At 39.4% G+C, this 20751-nt stretch overlaps 1 protein-coding gene across 2 annotated transcripts; it reads right to left on the reverse strand.

Annotated features, from left to right (window-relative positions):
• Positions 1-3345: 3345 nt before the first annotated feature.
• On the reverse strand, positions 3346-20425 carry nlrc3 (NLR family, CARD domain containing 3). 2 transcript variants are annotated; one of them, XM_079657379.1, is made up of 19 exons: positions 20242-20425; positions 17115-17283; positions 14237-14500; positions 12197-13943; positions 12028-12114; positions 11754-11837; positions 11444-11527; positions 11268-11351; positions 11092-11175; positions 10576-10659; positions 10336-10419; positions 8848-8931; positions 8234-8317; positions 7363-7446; positions 7088-7171; positions 6862-6945; positions 5215-5298; positions 4988-5071; positions 3346-3809 (listed from the first exon to the last, which is right to left on the reverse strand). In XM_079657379.1, the coding sequence occupies exons 2-19, from the start codon at positions 17236-17238 to the stop codon at positions 3719-3721; spliced, it is 3405 nt and encodes a 1134-aa protein (XP_079513505.1). In that variant the 5' UTR covers positions 17239-17283; positions 20242-20425; the 3' UTR covers positions 3346-3718. The 2 variants fall into 2 exon arrangements, with proteins under 2 accessions (XP_079513505.1, XP_079513506.1); XM_079657380.1 differs by lacking the exon at positions 20242-20425 and adding an exon at positions 15321-15420 and having other exon boundaries at positions 17115-17251.
• Positions 20426-20751: the final 326 nt, after the last annotated feature.

Raw genomic sequence — 20751 nt, forward strand, 5'->3', positions numbered from 1 at the left:
CATAGGCCTCAACTCACAGTAAGAACTACAAGTACCAAATTAGTTTTCCCATTTAAAGCTTCGGGTTTCGGAATGAAGCTTTGAATGACTCTCGTCAAGGTTACTTAGATTTAAATTACAGGACTGTTATATGGTATTTTGAAAATGTACTCTGCCGAGTAAGATTAGAAGAACAATACCTCTCTCTCATGTAATTCTGTACCATGCTGTCTATGGTCTGTACGCTAAATATTAAGCTAGAGCTAGGAGGCAGGCTAGCTTTAAGACTGCAAACAGATTTTGTTGTGTCTCACAGAACAACAAAATCTACCTTCAAGCACCTCCTCTATAGTTTGTTTCATGTCTCCTTTTCCATTTTTTGTAGATTCTGTTACATTTGAAAGAGCTAGTCTAGCTTGTTTCCTGTTCCTAATCTCAGGCTAAGCTAACTAGCCACTACAATACAGGTTAGCCAAGACTATGGACTATACAGGCCTAAAAGTATTCCTCTGAATATTGGCGTGATTCCCTGGGCTTTTATTTTACGCTGTAAATGTAAAATAATTGCTTCCTCAAAGGAAATCAGAGGAAATCATCAGTGCATTTTAGGACAACCTAAACCGAGGATAGGTTTGAAGTGTTGTTAACTGTCCTCAAGTAATTATTTTGTGGACAGGATGTCTTGAAAATTAATTGGACGGAGGAGGGCCTGAGGCCTGAGCACAACCTATACGGGTTACTGATATCTCCATCTTATTTTTAATTAGGTTCTTTCATTCTGCCATTTATTTTGAGTCACTTTACCTCAATTATGTGTTTGGAGAAATAAGGCCAGGATTTTAATAACAACTGTTCAAGTATCCAGACACACCTCTTTAAATTCATATGTGCCTCGGGACATAAATAATATTCAATACAAATGATTTATCAGAACCATCAACACTAACCATTTCCAGGAACTCATGACAACTTGTGCAACAACAAAGACTTTTAAGTTCAAATGTCTTCAGTACTGTGATTTGATTGACAGCACAATAAGTTGTTGTTTCAAACCCCTGGAGCTATTCTATTTTAATTTTATGAAAAAAAATGATGTAGTTTGAGGACAAGACAAGTATAAGCAAATAAATGTTCATATACAGGATGACATTCAAAAGAATATATTGTTTTATCTGAAGATCCGGGATTTGTTTTGTCCCTTGACTATTTCATGAGTGTTGGCAAGTAGAAAACAAGTAAAGGTTAAAACACTCGAATGCTTTGTTTTCACAGATTCAGGTGCTGCAGTTGTGATATACAGTATTCTGAATCCATCACTACACTACTGTCTGAACAAAGGTGAAACTATGAGTAGTGCTTTGTCAATTTGTTTTCACTGCCACAAAGCGGACCACAGCTAAATAAATCAGCGAATGCAGGTGTAAAACTAGACACCCGTTGTATAACAGATACCATATGCAAACGTGTGTCATGCATGATTGATTAACATGAGAACATTTTATAGAACCGTTTAAAAAAAAATAAGTAAGAAAAAAGATCTGTGCCAAATGGGAAAGCAGGAAGTACACACTCTTTCTGCCACATTTTGGCAATACATAAATACATTAAAAGAATACATGTTCCTGGAGAAATGCATTATGCTGCAATAGTGGTTTGCTGTAATATGACGAAACGTCCATCTTAATTTATACAAGTAATTGTATGATTTAATGGAGAGCACATTATAGGCTATAGAGAGCATGCGTTAAAATCTCTTTTCCACATGATTCTATCCCTCTCAAGACTTTCACTCATCATGGCTAATGTAAATGGAGAAGAGCTGAACACTTGGTGAAAAAGACTCAGGCCAGAAATGGAACTTCCCGACACCACTTTTAATTAACTGCCTTGAACAATGTGACATTTTTTTTAATCATGAAAGTGCCATGACATAATGAAGTTAGATTTTTCCTTGTGATCCTTAACAGAGCTGAAAAATAAAGGTTTGGATACAGTTTTCATTTTGCACTCATGCACTTTGATTAAGATTATAACATGTGAACCAATCAGCGTCAAATCCACTGCGTTCTGCATCTAGATTATCTATTTAACTGTCACTTACATCGACTCCAGAGACCTTAACTCCCTTATTACCTCCCACCCCCAGTACACCCCCATCCTCCTCCTCCACCCGAGCTGAACTGGTGAGTCACTACACTACAGCAACTGTTTCTCATCTTCCCTGGATGCTCTGCCCCCCCTGAAAACGTGCAGTCTCATTTGTGCACACTGCTCCCTGGTACACTGCTGACCTCCAACAGATCAGAACCACTGGCCGCCATTTTGAACGTCTGTCCAAAAAGACTGGACTCTCAAGCCACATACTGTACAGCTCTACAAAGAACACCTGAGCCTTAGAAGAACACCCTCTCCACCGCTAAGTCCTGCCAAAACCCAAAAGTTCTCCCAGCCAAATAAAACTCTTTAGTATGAGCGAACACACATGGAGTATGGAGCTACCGCTGAAGTATTCAATAGGTTTAGCGTATGCAAATATAACTTCACTATGGTCACCTGGGTGCAAATAACTGCTGCCTATAAATATTTATTTTTATTCTAAAATGGTGCAACTGCAACAAATACATTGTTTGGATTTGATAAAACAGTAACTTTGTTTTGAAGTTTGAAATGCTGCATAACATTGTGTACTATTGATATTATTATTATAATGATTCTCAATGGTTATTATTATTGCATATGCCTGTTTATAGGAAATCTCTTTCACTGCGGGATGCCGTTCCCAATAGGGATGGTTGTCATAGATACCATTCAAAGCTTTTACTGCTGCTTTGTTAATCAAATGACAAACATGAGGATGATGGACTTCACTTTTTTTTCTCTCTTTCTTTGCATGCATGTGTATATCCAACATGAGCAACATAAATACACGCACACACATCTCTCAGAGGCTCTTCGGACCGATTAGGGTCTCTTGTGTTGATGAAAGCTGAGTGCTTTTATCATAGTTATAATAACCATTCAGCACTGTGATTTATTTCCATTAGTTTCTTGGCTTTCGTGAACATAAATACACTTTCTAAACTTCTTTATTGACTTTCTATTCTGCGTCACTCAGTTCAATGCTACCGAACTTTATAAAAGAACATGTATTTACAAGACACAAAAGCAATCCTTTTTGAGTCGCTTCTATTTCCAAGAAACTTTTTAAAACTCTCGTTGATGTTTTTGTGCTTGAGTAATTCTTTTCGGGCCATGAGTGCAGAACTCTTTAAATATTGTGGTCATGAGTGTTTCATCGTGAATCTCACGATGTTAGCACAGCAGGCTATTTCGAGACATAATAATAATTGGAATTAAACTGCTCGATAAATGACAATGTCCATTTTATTGCTATACAACAAATGATCTTGTGCAAATACAGCAAATGTACAAAATGACAAAAGAGATGTTATCATGGATGCTGAGTGTATTTTTAAATTGAAATATGGTGCCACTCTAAATATTTTCACCCTTGTCACGTCTTGTTTCATCCCTTATGGCAACAGCTACCTCAACAATAATGTCATAATAAATATGTTAACATCTATCTTAAAATACAGTGAAACATTTACAGAGTGATAATTAGTACCCACAAATAGCTTTGACTTAATTACATACACCTATATGTGATAACACTGCATTGTGTTCTCTCTATTTTACACGTGCAGCTTTCCACAGTAGGTGCCGCTCTTTTCTCTGATCAGATGTCGACCACACAGCCCGGTGCGTTGGCTCGTATAGCGTCAGAGATGACCTTTGCTCCCGATTCCCCAATGCCATTCCCCTGCAGACTGTAGAACAAACGACATGTTTTAGTATAGGCAAGGCACGTTTATTTATATAGCACCTTTTAACACAAGGCAATTCAAAGTGCTTTACAAGATGAAAGCCATTAAGAGCATTAAGAAACATATTATAAAATGGCATTTAAACACACTCATTTAAAAGCAAAGTGTAGTAAAACATGAATAAGAAAGGTATGAATAAAAGTTACAGTGCAGTGTGAGATACACACGTCTGAAAGGTTTAGGTCTGACTCTCAATCATTGCTAACTTTTGAGCAGAAATAGTTTTCTATGACCTGACTTTCTTTCTACTTTCTTTTTTAACTTACCTTTAGTTATGTGTGTTTCATGCTAAACGAACCCCCCTTTAAAAAATTGTAATCCGACCCCATGGTACCTTAAAGCGGGGGTTCCCAACCTTTTTCCCAAGAGCCCCACAAACTGGATGAATGTGAAGTATTTTTTTAAAGGAGGATGAAAGCGTAATTAAGGAGCTCTATTGGAGAGACTTTGATGGTTATTGGACTCAGGATTCCTTCATTTGGATTCTCGCTGTATGAAGAAATTAAAGGACGGCGCAAGTGGAAACAATTCACAAAGGGATTAAACTGTTTAAAACACATGCTCAAAGTAAGCAGGATTTTGCCGATGTGTTTATGTGGATTCAAAAATCGTAAATAATCTACAAAATGGAGGAGAACGATCTGATCGGAGCAACTGTGACAAATAATCGGAAACCGGCATGGACAATGATGACTATGTTTTAAAAATGCACTTATCCAGAAAATCCTGGTTTGGACACTTTACGGGCAGAAGAAACATTTCTATTAAAGAAAGAATTATACATTTCTGTCTTTTTACGCCTTTATTAGCTACAGTACTAACTTGAATCTTTATTCAAATTAATTAACCAATTCTTTTTTATATTTTATTGAAATGTAGAGACAAGGCTTTTAGTGACAATCATGTATTGCGTTACAATTAAATGTAAAATAAATAAATACATAAGAATAAATAAATAAAAAGTATAAATATAATATTTGGCCTCAAATCATCTGAGGCCTGGCGCCCCCCAGCGATCTTTGGCCCCCCAGGTTGGGAACCACTGCCTTAAAGTATAAGCAGCATAACAGCATGTACTCATCCTTGAGATGACACAAACACACATACTACCATCTACTCACTTGATGTACGTCAATTGGTGGTTTCCTTTCAAGGCTGTTGCAATGAATATGGCTCCATCCATACCCAGAGAGTTCTCCTGCAGACTGATGATTCATACAATCATTTATCAAATGTCTATTTATTTTTTAATAACTGCAAAGTGCTGAATTTAAAAGGAACAAAACAAGTCCAGTAATAAAAAAAAAAGGGGAATTTTGATTCACATAGCTCATGCGCCAGAACGTACTTCAGAGACTTGAGGCTTCTGTTGCTTTTCAGTGAGTTGGCCAGAGCCTTCGCTCCCTCCATCCCCACGCTGTTCCCTCGTAGACTGAAATAGAGGATCATTAAGTACAAAGCACAACGTTTTTTGTACATTTGGCAGTGTGAGTTGTACGACGGAGTATTAGGGCCACAATTAGAAGAAAAAAAAGAGAGATTTCGAGAATAAAGTCATAGTTACGAGAATAAAGTCATTACGAGATTAAAGTCGTAGTTTCATAAGGGACTTGAGAAGGAGACAACAGCAGCGTCCTGCAATAAAATGAGGAATGTGGAGCATCTTGTGAAGCCGTACTTTAGTTTAGGTTTCTCAAATAACTAAATACTTAATCTTTTGGCACATCAGCATCCGATTATCATAAATATTAGAACTTTGAAAAGGTTGTGCAAGAAACTATTACTATTATTTCGAAGAAAGAACCAAACGGACTTGGAGCAGATTGTCTCCTTTCTGCAGGAGGAAATGGCTGGTTCTGGCCGAGTACGAGGCCATCGTTGATTACATCTACGAGCTGTTCAAAGGGGATTTGTTGTTTCACAAGAAATGATGAGACTTGTAATCAAGGCTTTGGATCCAGAAGGAGTCGAACCATAGCCTTGTAGTGGAATCGGAATGAGCTCCCTTTGAAATCAGGACAGCAGAAAGCTTACACATCTTCGGCGCAGACTGAAAACTCATCTCTTTTGACTCCACTTCGAGCGATAGAATTACTAACAAAGAATTGCTAACAAAGCACTTATATACTAACAAAGGACTGGCTTATCTAAAACCAGTTGAGTAGCACTTGAAATGTTTTAGCTCTATGAAACCTGATGTACTTATATGATTCTGCTTTCTTCAAGTTTGTATTTCCTCCTGCAGAAAGGAGACAATCTCCTCCAAGTCCGCTTCTCAAGTCACTTATGAAACTACGACTTTATTCTCGTAATTATTACTTTATTCTCGTAATTATTACGTCTTTATTCTCGTAACTATGACTTTATTCTCGTATTATTACGACTTTATTCTCGAAACCTCTCTGTTTTGTTTTTCTAAGTTTGGCCCTAATACTCCGCCGTAGTGTTGTACCACTGGCAGCATCAACAAAGAAACCCTAATAGAAGAGGTTGTACAGATGAAAGATGAAAGGCATCAATGACACAAGTGAATGCTGGGCAATCTTAAAATTGGCTTTGGGAGATTGGAAGCTTCACAAAGAGACGCTTGTGATGTCCCATCCTTCAGTTCATAATGAGATTCCTCATAAACAATTTTCTTTTGTTGCCCTTTTGTGAAAAACAGACAGAGGATACTTTTTCATACTACTTTTCTGTGTATGTTCTAAACCATATTTTGCTAGGTATATTTTCTTTTGTGGTGTTTTTAGAACAAGTTGTTTGTGTCAATACTTACCGACTGATATATTTTGATTTCTATAAGGATGAGCTTTTCATAAAGACTGAAATAAACTCCCACTGAGAAGCAAACCCCTGTGGAGCTGAAACAGAAACACTACAGAGGAGCAAGATTGAAAACCGCTGATTTCAATTTGCTGGCTTATTACACAATATTTTAACTGCATAAAAACAAGCAAAGAAAAAAGTTTCAAACAAAAGAAAAGGTTTGACTCACTCCAGTGTTTGCAGAGTTTGGTTTCTCATTAGAGCCTCCGCCAGTGCCAGGGCGCCACTTGTGCTCGCTGAGACTCCCTGGAGACTATGGAGACAGAATATGTGAACACATGGAAAAGTGACAGAAAAAAAGGGTTTCTATATATATTTAAGACTGACTTCTGTTCTTTATTTCAGGATAAATACCAAGATATTGATCAATTATGGCACATAAATGCAATACTAACCACAATGTACGCAGAGACATGTTGGTTTTCAAGGCTTCGGCAAGAAAGATGACGCCTTCATTCCCGATAGCATTCTCCTGTAGACTGCAGCAAAGACACATTCCGTGACAATTGTGAATAATAGCTACGACTGAAATGACACATAACATACAGTAAGTAGCTCATGAGACCACGATCAGTCGTCTCACTCCTGTCACTAATCATTTTCACACCGAGAGGAGAGTTACATTAATGTGGTAATGAGGCTGAAAACAGCTCTGAAACATTGACCTTACTCCAAGAGCTGAATTGTGGCATTAGTGAGGAGAGCGTTGGCCAGAGCTTTAGTGGCAGAGCACTTGATGAAATTCCACTGGAGACTGTAAACAGAGGCACAGAAAGTCAACCATTACGCAGATACTGTATGCAGGGTTTTTTACATGTCACAAGTAAGGACAATACATGCAAGGAAACATTTGCCATAACAATATTGTGTTCTGTGATTCAAATGTAATGATTTTCATAAAACCCGCATTATTAATTGTTTTACCATTTGGGGGCAGCACAACAAGCGGTAAACATCAAAACATGTAATCACCATTATACATTTCATTATGCAAAGCGGCTAGTAAAGAAATGTACAAATTGAGCAGTATAAGAGTGTTCATTTCGAGTTCATGTTATCTCATCTACTGAGAAAATAAGTTGGTCTTTGTTTTTTCATGCTCTGTTTTAGTCAACATAATGCTACTAACATTACGTTGGCTTTCGCTTCGTGGTTCCAAAAAAGAAACATACTGTTGGTTTTAAAAGGTTCTTTACTAAAAAATCAAATACATGAATTGACTAAAGACAATGCTAATTTGAGATGTAAATGTGACCTGAAAACGAGTGAACCTGTACGTTGTCTACTCAAACTTTATATACGCTAAAATCTCGTTATTGCTGATGGGAACTGCAGATATTCTCACACCACTCCGAGTGACCCTTTCGCATTTAATGTAGTAATCTCCATAAGTACAAACATATGAATTAGACCAGCTTTAAAAAGGTACTTATGCATTAAAATAAAGCTAAGTTATTTATTCTGCATATTTCTTTCAAATGTTTCTGAGACAGTTTGTTTCTTTTTTTTTCTCTTTATTTGTGTTAAACGGCCTGACTTACTGCAGAGAGGTGAGGCCTCGATTCACTTTGATCGCACCAGCTATAGCTTGAACCCCTTCATCGTGCAGGAGGTTGGCTGTGAGACTGGGATAAAAGAACACACACACACACACACACACACACACACACACACACACACACACACACACACACACACACACACACACACACACACACACACACACACACACACACACACACACACACACACACACACACACACACACACACACACACACACACACACACACACACACACACACACACACAATTACTCAAGTTAGGTGTTATAAAAGAGTGCATATGTGGTGTTAATCAAAGTCTTTTACTGTTTGCTCAACATGTCTGCAAATAAAATGTAGCTGCTGTGAAGTTTGAAGAGGCAATTATTTAGTTAGGAAAAAAGCAATTAAAGAAATGACAACTTAGTTGACTTATGCTTTGAAGTTCAGTTTTTGAATAACACCATAATTCTTCTCAGTGTTCATGCAGTATTCTCATGGGTTTGTGATTTAGCACAGGCTGGGGTTGAGTGGGTGGGCACTTGACATTGTGTGAGCAGTGGCATAATGCAGGGAATTACAGAGCACACTACTCATAATAAGGTGACTCACTCGAGGTCCTGAAGCGAGTTGTTCTCATGGAGGGCCTGGGCCATGTTCTTCGCCCCTTCGACCCCAATGGAGTTCTCCCTCAAACTATCAGATGCAGAAATACATATGGAAAAGAAAGGATAAGAAACTAAAGTTTTCACAACAATCTCCCATTGTTATTTGTATTTAAAAGCGCTAGATAAAAAGAATGATAACACTCTTACATCTGTAAAGGTTATATAAAGCAATAGCCAGCATTTACTTAGCTTAGCATTTTAGAAAAGACTGAAAATCAATGGTAACAAAGTCCACCTAACATCACCTCTGGAGTTCTGAAGCTAAGCTAACTAAGGAAGTGAATATTTTTTGAAAAGTTTTTTTAATGTTTTACTTTTTCAATAGTTTGAATATCATGTGACCAATTTGTGTTTTTCTACACTGGACAAGTAGGACAAAGTTTATTTTTAATAGCTTTAGAAACTATTGAAAAGAAACAAGACTGAAATAAACTGAATTTTCATAACAGCATTCATATACATCCTATAAAAAGGGTTTAACAGTTCTGTATTGATGTGGAGTCATAATGACACATACAATATTAAACATAGTCCAAAGTTCTTATTTAAATTGCTTAACAAAAATAATAATTTAAAGGTGGGGTAGGTAATTTTGGAGAAACCAGCTCGAGTGCGCTAGAATTTGAAAATACACAACCGGAAAAAATCTGCCCCTTCCTTCAGACTTCCTTACAGAGCCCCTCCTCCAACACACACGAACGTGCACATGACCAATGAGGGCACGAGATAAGTTTGTGCACAGATGGAAGGTTGACAGGCAGGTAGGCCATCCAGTTACTTTAGCCGGGCCGGCTCAAATGACTGGTCGTGCTTTTTACAGCGCTACGGCTTCCACAGATGACATTTTTTTAATGTATTTATTGGCAAAGCTCTTAATGTATTCATTGCTATCGGGATGTTAAGAGCATTCCATGGAATATAACAAAAAGTGTTTCTGAAATAAATTACATACCCCACCTTTAAACTCAACAATAAACACAAATAAAATTACAAATGAGTTGGTTATCAAAAAAGCTGTGCCTCATAAGGAACATTTATTAGATATTTAAGCATGTTTTTTTTTACAAAAATGGGCAAGTTATCTTAGAGGTATCGATTATAAAATGTGTTTTTTGTTATTCAAATGGCAATGTACTGATGGTCCCTAATTAAAATCCTGTGGTTAAGAGAGAGAGATCGGATGTGAGCTAACCGTCTTCTGACTGCAGACAGACTGTGGAACAGAGTACGTGCCATGGTTTATTAGGGGATGTGTCTCAATAACAAGATGTCAACCTGTGGTGTTTTTGTTGTTATATTTGCTTGCGACAGTGCTGTTCTCTCTCTTTAAAAAAACACGTCCTTATTTTGCTTCTTGAATCAGGTGGTTTTAAGAGCTGGTGGACTTTTGATAAACTTATTAGAGTTGTCTTTGCCAAAGCTCAATACTCACTTCAAGGAGACCAGACCACGGTTTAGCCGGAGCGCTTTGGTTAACGCCGTCATCCCCTTGTTGCTGATGGAGTTACTCTGAAGTCTGTCGAAACAAAAAAACAGAAGTAACGTACTGGCAAGACAAACTGCGTAATTGTTGCACAGTATGTAAGCCATAGTGTTACAACCAATGGTAAAATGAATTAGCAGTGGAATTTCAAATGGAAATTGATAATGGTAGAAAGCAGGAGGTACTGACTGCAGCGACAGCAGCGTGTGGTTCACTGTCAGAGCCTCGGCGAGAGCCACTGTTCCTTTGTCCCCGAGCTGGTTACTACAAAGACTGCAGAAAAAGTCAAATCATTAATGACGATCAGTATGTGACCCCCTAATAGGCTGTTTAATAAAAAACTTTTCATAAAGAAAACATCTGGCAGCATGTTATTATTGAGCTTACTGAAAACCTGAAAATAGACACGAAATAAAGAGGAAAGAACATAGATAAAGAAGAATATGTATGTCTTAAATTCATTAGATCGGAAGTGATTTGTTATTGCATAATTATACATGATATCATCAATATGAGTGCAGTGAAAAAGTCTATCTGTCTCTATGTAAATATGATATCCTCTGTTGTTTGTTTGTTTGTTGTTTTTATGTTTCATGTGGAACTAAATGATGCAGGTCTCCCTTGTAAATGAGATCGATGATCTCAAGGGACCAATCTGTCTAAATAAAGGTTTGAAATGAAATGAAAAAATCTTTGAATAACTACATCAGTTTTGTGAGGGTCCGGTTTGTCTTCAGCGCCTCTGCAATCCTTTTGGCTCCTCCAGCTCCAACCATGTTCTTCCGTAAGCTAAATAATGACATGCACGAAAGGCAAAATAAGTGATTTCTCTGCAAAAAATGTATAAAATAAAATATGTCTAACTAAAGGGAAACACTCACTTCAGAGACACCAGTTTGCGATTGCAATGCAGCACTTCTGCGAGAGCCTGAGCCCCTTCCTCTTCAATGGAATTGTTCTGGAAGCTGGGAAGTGGTGGAAATTGAGCAATTACATCAAGTCCAGTTGTGGCAACTGTTAGGGTAATTTCTCTATGGACTACGCCAATTATACTCACTTGATTGATACCAGGACTTGGTTCATTTTTAGAGCCTCTGCAAGGAACTTTGCGCCTTTTGAGCCAATGTTGTTGTTCCGGAGACTGAATTATAAAAAAAAGCTGGTTAGATGAAGGACAGTATACATAACTGTAAAATATGAAGACTTCAGCACAAATTGTGACTATTATGTTTAAAGCTGCATTGAATGTGACAGATTTGTGATCTAAAGGAATGCTCAATATGCAGAAAATGAATTGAATTCCAAAGGTTGTGCCTGTCACTTGATTCAATTCTCTTATAGGTCAAAGGCAAACAAACAAATCTCACTTGAGAGACGTTAGCGTCCGGTTCACCAAGAGCGCTCGACTCAGAGCTTTGGCACCTTTGTTGCTGATGGCATTCTCTGCCAAACTGAAGGAATGAGTAAAACAAAGTTAAAATATGACAAAATATTGATCACTGGCTGTCTCTAACATAAAAAAGACACTGACTTTTTATAAAAAAGTGAAGCTATTCATGTCAAAAATCATTTCAAGTTCAAACTACAGTGGTTCAGAACTGATAAAACGTTCTTCATACTGAAAAATAAGTGTTATCGCACCTTATTTTCTGAATATGGCAGTCTTTAGCACTGAGGAGGCTTCCCAGCAGCTCCATGACATCATCTTTAAAGTGATTGTTCTCCAACCTGTGAAGTAGATACGTGTTAAAAAGTGTTACCCTTCTCCTGAGTTTTTGTTCACTGGGCGATGGTGCTTTCGGGATCTGACCTGAGAAAGCTGCAGTACAGCAGCTGTGGGAGCAAACATTTGACCGTGGCGTAGTTCAGGGAGCCGGTGAGGTTGGTCTGCTCGCTGCACTCTGCCGACACATGCAGCAGGTAGCCCAGCACCACACAGTGAGCGCGAGTTAGCTTCCCTGCCAGGCTGCCCAGCTGCAAGTCTTCCTCCACGCTCCGCAGCAGCTCTGTGTGCTGCAGCTCCTGTAAACAATAAGCCAGGTTGACCGACCGCAGGGACACCACCGCCCCCCCACTGACCAACAGACTCTGGAGAAACCCCGCTGCCCACGCCTTCTGGTTCCCATCGTCCTTCCCGAGGGCCAGCAGCCCAGCGAGAGGCTTTATTGCCGCCGGACACAGCAGGCCTGTCAGGAAGCGCACAAACACGTCCAGGTGACCGTCCTCCGCCTGCTGCGAGTGCTGGAAGGCGCTTTTGAAGTGGTTCTGGAAACCAATCTTGGGCCAAGACATGGTGCTCTCTGAGAATAAGTCAAAGAGTGCCCGCTTGGAGGAGATGTGGTAGAAAGTAGCTGCAAGAAACTCCTGCAGAGTCAAGTGAGTGAAGCGGTATGTCGTGGACAAGGCCGACTCCTCCCGAACAAGAACTCCAGCCCCCAGACTGCACTGGGTCAACAGCAGGTCTATCCCGTAGGCCCGGAGGTCCTGCTCGCTGAAGGTGTACTTGTGTTTGAGGAGCCCGTAAAATGCCAGACGCCCAAGGTTTCCCAGCAGTTTGCGATTAGTCCCGTGAAGCTGCTCCATTTTCACTGGCTCCCGGCCCCTCGGTTCACCTACCTCTGCCTTCATGGAACAAAAGTGAGCGTAGAGTTCGGTACACGTCCTGGGGAGGCTTTCCTGTGTTTCACTCTGCATGATGTACATCAGAGTGTCTGCTACTATCCACGAAATGCAAGGTATGTAGCACATCACCATTAGGATCTTATTGGACTCCAAGTGCGCCCAGATCTTACTGGAAAAATCCCTCTCGGAGAAGTGGTGGTTTAGGAAGAGCTGGATGTCCTTTGAGCTGAATCCTGGGATTTCAGTCACCCTGTCAACCAATCCTCCGGGGATTAGTGAGGCCACCCCGGGCCTGGAGGTCACCCACACCGCTACGTCAGGGAGCAGATTCCCCCGGATGATGTTAGTCACCAGGTCATCGATGGACACCTCTTTCTTTGGGTCGCTGCAAGGAGCTGCATCGGAGAAATTTAAGGTGCAGCGAAATTCGTCCAAACCATCGAGAATGAGCAGTGTTCGGCAGGAGCTGCTCAGGACCAGACCGGGGTCCGTTAGATGAGGAAAAGCCATTTTCACTAGCCTCTCAGCAGAGACTTTCTCCAGGGAGTTCAGCTCGCAAAAAGTGAAAGGCAAGACGAAGCTCACATCGGTGCAGATGGCTCCTTGGCTCCACTGTCGGAGGAAGTGTCGGACCCAGGTTGTCTTGCCGATACCAGCCACCCCGACTGTGAGGGAGACCCGCGGGGGTAAACTAACCCGGGTCAAAGGCTCCAAGAGTTTGGTCAGCCCAAGCTGTCTGAGATGATTTCTCTTCCTTCCTCGAGTCGCCCCGACCTGCATTAAGTCGTGTTCTTTCTGCTGTATGTCGGAAAGTCCATCAACCAGAAGTAATGTCCTGGAGGAGATGTTCAGTTTGGGGCAGATGATTGAATCTCGGTCTCTGTACTGCTCGTATCGTCGGAGGAGTGCCTCTTTGTGCTCCTTCACCATGGATTCTGTGGAACATAGGTTCAGGCTATTTGTATTTCAATTACCAACTTGTGAAAACAGGAAATGGATTGTGTTAATAGAGCATTTCTTATTTCAAGAGCGGGGCAAAGTGCTTTCCAATGAGTTACATTAACACGCTTCCCAACTGCTCAACAGGAGCATTTTTTGGGGCATAATGGGTTGGTACATGCCGTTAAAAAGATTCAGGAATGAAACCAACACCTTGGCTATTACTGGATGATCTTCAGCCTTTACAAACACAATAAAGAATACCAAAATGCTATCTCAAGCACCTTACCGTGGTTGATGATGAGCTGGGCCACCTGAGAGTCTGAGCTCTGAACGAAGGCCCGCAGAGCGTCAGAGCCTTGAGAGTCCTTGCCAGAGACGATGGATGTGAACATGTTGACCTGATCCTGCAGCCGGCCCGCCTCCTTGACCTTCGTCTCTTCAGCTGAATTCAACACATCCATCTTTCCCAGGTGTGTCATCATCTCCTCCAGGAAGGAGGTTGTGATGAAGCGTTGCAGCTGGTCTTGGTGCTTTTGGATCCAGCCAAGTTCTAGATCGAAAAATATTGCAGATACTCTTAAGACATAGAAACTGAAATGATGATGTGATAATTAAAAAAAAAAGTCTATTTTCCTAAACCTTTTTGCATGGTGCTTTATAAGAGAAGCAACTTTTCCTCTGTTCATGTTTGTCTTATTCTCAGATTTCCTTCATTCTTTAATGTGTTCTTCTAACTGAAAACTTTGATAGAATTAATGTGCAAATTCTGGTCATTTCTGTTTCTAAAAAAAGGAAAACAAAATGTATAATCTCACTTCTTTGATGAATATTTAATGCATCATTTTTTTATTTTCCATTTTGTCTGTCGGGTTATCACGTTTGACAACATCAGTATTCTAAATAACAAGCTGTTGCTCTTTCCATTTCTCTTTTCCTTTCACATTCTTTTCAATGAATAAAAAATGTCAGACGTCACTCAAAAAAGAAAACACAGAAGGACTAAGAGAGGCGGATATTGTGTGTGCAAACCCCCTGACTTCCCCTCTGACCTTTCCTCTAACTACAATAATGTCCACAAAGCATCTCTCCAGGTTATCATCATCTTATATTTAATTGTTCTCCAAAATTGTGGTATTGATCAAATAAATGCAAAACTAATGCCAATGAGATTGACTTTGTCTTAAGTGCGAATTTCTGTTTTTAAAATGTTCAATTATGCATCCAAAAACACCCATTTGAACATATAAAACTAGAAGAGTGTTCAACACTTCATGTAACTTAAAAATAATCCCTAGAATGTCCATCTATCAGCTTTATTTCAAACCCTACTAAAATAGAAATGGATCCTTCAATTTGATAGATGTACAAACCTGCAAAATGTGTATCTGCGAGGAACATTGGTTTCATGTATCCGGACATCATTATCCTAAAGATGACCTTTGGTTATTCAGCAGAGCCAGACTCTCCTCTCTAAATTAATGAGTTAATGAGGTTAATGTTTGAATACAAAACTGTAAATCTCCAGGTTTCAGTTACAACTTATTCGGCATTTTCAGGTTCTTAAGAGCAGATCAAAAGTTATTCACCAGTCTCACAGGAAACTCGTGAATGGATGTGGTGAGCAGTAGGTCATAGTTTGAAAACTGAATGGAAAATAATATATCTAAATATATACTTTTTCTATAGTGTTTGTGGTGGATACTTCAGTAGAAGTGCTAAACCAAAGTAAACTGTTTGACTGCTGAATAAAAGGGTTGAAAACGTCACCATGAAATTCATCAATAGGCCTAAATTAAGCTCCAAATGACATCACATCCCCGATTGAGTTTTTTATTTTACAACATCTGAACTGCTCTTACTCTTCTTGCTTTTTTCCCCAAACTAATCCTTTTTATTCTCTTCTCAACTTTCACCAATTCCCTTTGAATTACCAACAGGCAACACAAGAATCCTCCTGAAGCTGATGATGGAAAAAAAGTCCTGGTCTTTAATAAGAAATCTTATTGTAAAAGATGAAGCTGATAAAACCCTCACTTGGTTGCAATAACATTTGGAATAATTTAAATAAAAACTTCAATTATGAAAGCTAGGTTGTTCTTTCTTCAGCTTTCATTAAACACAGCCCCTGATGCTCTACAGATAAAGCTGTAATAATGGATAATAATAACCTTAAAATAACTTAAATGAATCAGGAATGATATATTCAGTTTAATCAAAGTGGAGTTCATTTTCTTTGGCTTTATTGTAAATTAAATAGTGGTACTTATCTTGTTTAATTTATTATAGATTAATTTAAAAAGGAAGCTATTATTATTATTATTATGCCTACTGGTAGATGATTATACTCATCTGACTGAAAGGATTACTTTTCTATATCTTAACATTCAATAGCTTCAAATGTTTTCATTACATTTGTTGGTTGTCTGTCTTTGTTCTACTTTAACTGTGTGAACGTATGCACACCAAGGTCAATTCCTCCTATGTGTTAACCTACTTGGCAATAAACCTGTTTCTGATCAAACACTGCAATCTTCACCATTATGAGCCTTTCCATCCAACCTCCACAGTTGGGATAACTCAAAATAGAGGGGAAGACGGTTCAGGTCCATCAAATCCCGGACAAATAGACATAAGAACAGCTTTTACCCCAGTGCCATACGTGAGCTGAACACAGCCAGACAATCACAGCACTAATGGAACTGAACTGAATTGATGCTCAACTAAGTACATGTTTACAACCAACTGCACCTTATATTCTACCTCATACCGTTTTTATAGAACACATATTTATTTCTAGTTTTGTAATTATCAACTGCACTGATAAATACATTTAGGCCTACTTATTGACTTGTTTACTGCCTTCACCGTATTGTTCTTGTATTTGTATGGTATTGTTGTATTGCTTTGTAAGCATATCATAGGTATCATAGGTCCAATTTATAATCACTTTATATATTATATATTAAAAGTTGTAGCTTGTATTGTCAACATTATGGTTATACTGTCTGTTATGTGTGATTGCACCATCGGGAATGCTTGGAATTTCGCTGTACTCTGTGTAGTGACAATAAAGGAATCTAATCTAATCTAATCTAAAGGAGTTTTAATCGCAGGAAATGAACCAAAGAGGTCACATAAGGACATGATGATTCTGCAACGCGTACCCTCTGTTTCTGCTTTTGAAGAGACGGAGCTGGGTGTCGACTGAAGGTCCACGTAGCAGTCGTCCTGCCACGTGATGCGTTTGCTTCGATCCAGGATAGAATCGTAGTGGGCCCTCCTCTCCATGAGGAATCTGAATATGTTCCGCCCACCAGATGCTCCTGGTTCAGTCTACACAATAAAGAAACAGCATTACTTAAAAAGTGAGGATAGAAAGAGGTGAGGAAATAAACTAGAACTGCATCGATTAGTTCATCTACAGAAGCATAATCGCTTATTTTGATCAAGTCATTGTTGTTCATGAAAATGTTGTTTTAAACCTTTCAAATATGGAGATGTTCTTGCTTTTCTCAGTTTTGTATCATGTGACTGAAAATCTTTGGGTTATAAACTGAACAAACTAGACATTAAAGACAATACCTAGGACTTTGTGAAACTCTCATAGATATTTTGGATGATTTTCTTACCTTTCATGGACTAAAATGTATTATTAATATTGAAAACAAGTCTTAATTTCAACCTGAAAATGTCAGTCCTCAGTCTAATTAATGCTCCAAATGTGAGTTTATATTGCAATTGGGTGATGCAAAACTGATTCAGAATGTCTTTTGAAAGCCACACAGATGACTTACAAAATGAGATGTATGGACTTATTACTCTAAAGCTTTCACTGATAATGTTAACATCTATTTTAGAGAGACAGATTTAATCAACAGATGGCTATTCATCTTTCTGCATATGCACTGAGAATCTATCATTAATTTACAAGAGGCGACAGATGGCTGATACCAGAGCGACGATCCCTTTTGAAGGCTCTTTTTCTCATGTGCTAAATGTAATGCAGCGCTTTTCATAAGAAACTCCAACAAAAAAAGAAAAAAACGGAGAAATACGTCAAAAGGTTTTCAAATGATTCAGCCTTGAATAATAGCACTTATAGAATAACATGTATTCATGATGCAAGGTGTTTAAAGTGACCCTTTTCTGCTCATTTCCAGGTTTCATATTAGTATTTTGTTCCTCTACTGTGACATGTTGTCTCCATGCTTTAATGTTCAAAAAGCTCTATTTTTCTCATACTGCCCGTCCTGCAGCACCTCTTTTCACCCTCTGTCTGAAACCAGAGCCCAGTCTGCTCTGATTGGTTAGCTGCCGGCTCTGTTGTAATAATAATAATAATGATAATAATAATAATACATGAGACTTGTATAGCGCTTTTCTAGAAACTGAAAGACGCTTTTACAGAGAGTAAAAAACAACAAAGAAAAAAAATACAAAAACAGAAAATAGGGGGGGGAGGTGGTCAGTGGTTGAATGCAGTGTTGAACATGTGTGTTTTGAGTGATGTTTTGAATGCAGTGAGGGAGGAAGAGTCTCTGATGGATTGGGGTAGTAAATTCCAGAGGGTGGAACTTAAGGGACTTGAGGTTGGTCCGGGTGGGGGGGGGGGGACAGGAGGTTGGCAGTAGCAGAGCGGAGGGAGCGAGTGGGAGTGTATCTGTGGAGGAGGTCAGTCAGGTAGGGTGGGGCCAGGTTATGGAGGGCTTTGTACAGTATGTCATTAGGAGGATTTTGTACTGAACTCTCTGAGGGATGGGGAGCCATTGGAGCTTGATGAGGATGGGGGTGATGTGTTCATGGATTCGGGTGTGGGTGAGTAGACGTGCGGTGGGGTTTTGGATGTATTGAACTTTGTTGATGATTTTTTTTGGTTAACCATAGAGGAGGCTGTTGCAATAGTCCAGACGGGAGGGGATGAAGACGTGGTTGAGGGTTTCTGCAGCAGTGGGGGAGAGGGATGGACGTAGATGGGAGATTTTTTTGAGGTGGAAGAAGGCTTCGTGATGTTTGATGTATTTGTTGAAGGAGAGGGTTTGGTCAAATATGATGCCTAGGTTCCGGATGTGAGGGGAGATTTGGACTGGGAAACCGTCTATGTTGAGGGTGAAGTTATGGATAGATGTGGTGAGTTTTTTAGGTCCAATGATGATTATTTCTGATTTATCGCAGTTGAGTTGGAGCCAGGATTTTATTTCAGTGATGCAGTTTGTCAAGATGGAGTGGGTAGCAGCGGAGATGGACTTGGTGGAGATGAGGAGCTGGGTGTCGTCGGCAAAGCAGTGGAATTGAAGTCCATGACGGTGGATTAAGTGACCAAGGGGAAGCAGGTAGAGGATGAAGAGGAGGGGGCGAGAACTGAACCTTGGGGGACACCTTGTGATTGGTCAACCGCTTAGAGATGTCCCGCCCCTTAGTCTATCATGTACAAAGTGTTGGAGCGCTTTCCAGTAGGAGCACGAGTGTTATAATTATGTCATTATGTTACGCAAGTAAACAAAGGAATCCAAAGGTGGCGTTTCGGGAAGGGGAGGGGGGGAACTTTATAAACACACTACAGGAAAGGGAAACCCCCAAAAAGCATAACAGGGGCTCTTTAACACATTGTACTCTTTACTGTCAGAAGGATTTACTGTTAGGGTGATGGCTGTTAATTAAAACACACATCCTACATTATATGATATATTTTCTAAACTGTTTAATTTCCATCATTGCAAAGCATATTGTATTACATTTATTTTGGAAATGTTCTACTGATAGGGTTGATTATAAGTGTGATTTAATGTCACAAACTGCAGATATATAAATGAAAAGTATGTTTTGAGGTTTCACTGACACAAAATGAGAAATGTCAAAGGCCTTCCTGTGTGGTTTATCGCTGATCACGTCTCTTTTCATAAAGGAAGCCGATTCAAAAACTCAAATTCACTTCAGACAGCGTGCATGCATCCGTTGCCAAGTTTACAGACTGTCTCATTACCATAAACAACTCAATGACATACGGTTACTATAGAAATGTGTCGTTAGTGTGATAGGGAGACCCAACATTTACAAGAGACAACTCTGGGGAACAAAACACAAGCAACACAGTGTAAAGATAAGCCAGTTGATGCATGAGGTGCAAATATGTCAGATGTATTGTATTTTAATGTAAGGCATTTATTTTTATCCCATATTCATTGTCCTGGATGCTTAAGGCCGTGGTTGAAAGGAAACATAATAAAAACAGCTGGAGTCAAAAGGGACAGTTATAAAGTGCATTGTGCAATAAGCAACGCTCAGATAACTCACCTCAGGCTTGTTGAAGTGGTTTGTAGGCGTCAAAGGATGTGAAGCGCTGCCCACACGGATGCTTTGTGGACGACCGCCATTATTGTCCTGGAAGCAGCTGAAGGAGAAAGTGTGAATCGGAGGAATCTAAAAAGGAGTGAAACCTGGCCGAGGGCAAACGTCAAATAAACGTCCTGAAGTCAGTGCTGCTGCTCGAGAAAGCGTGTCATGCTGCAGCTCCTTCCTGTCTACTTAATCTGACTTCCTGTGTTGTGGTTTGCAGGTTGAACAGTAAAAAATGAAACAAATCATTTGCCTTGTTCTTGTGCACGCTAGACCTTAGACAAAGGCGATGTTGAACCACAAATAAGACCTGATAAGAGACACACTATATGATTGGTAAGCTTACAAGAGCAAAACACAGTTAAATGCCTGAGAGGTCATAATTATAAAAGGCGTTTCAAAAATTGTAGAGAAAAAAGCTCTCCACGTTTATCTTGGCAGGAAGTCTCAAAACATATTATACATAAT

The sequence above is a fragment of the Notothenia rossii genome (assembly GCF_949606895.1).
Source record: "Notothenia rossii genome assembly, chromosome: 11".
Classification (NCBI taxonomy): domain Eukaryota; kingdom Metazoa; phylum Chordata; class Actinopteri; order Perciformes; family Nototheniidae; genus Notothenia; species Notothenia rossii.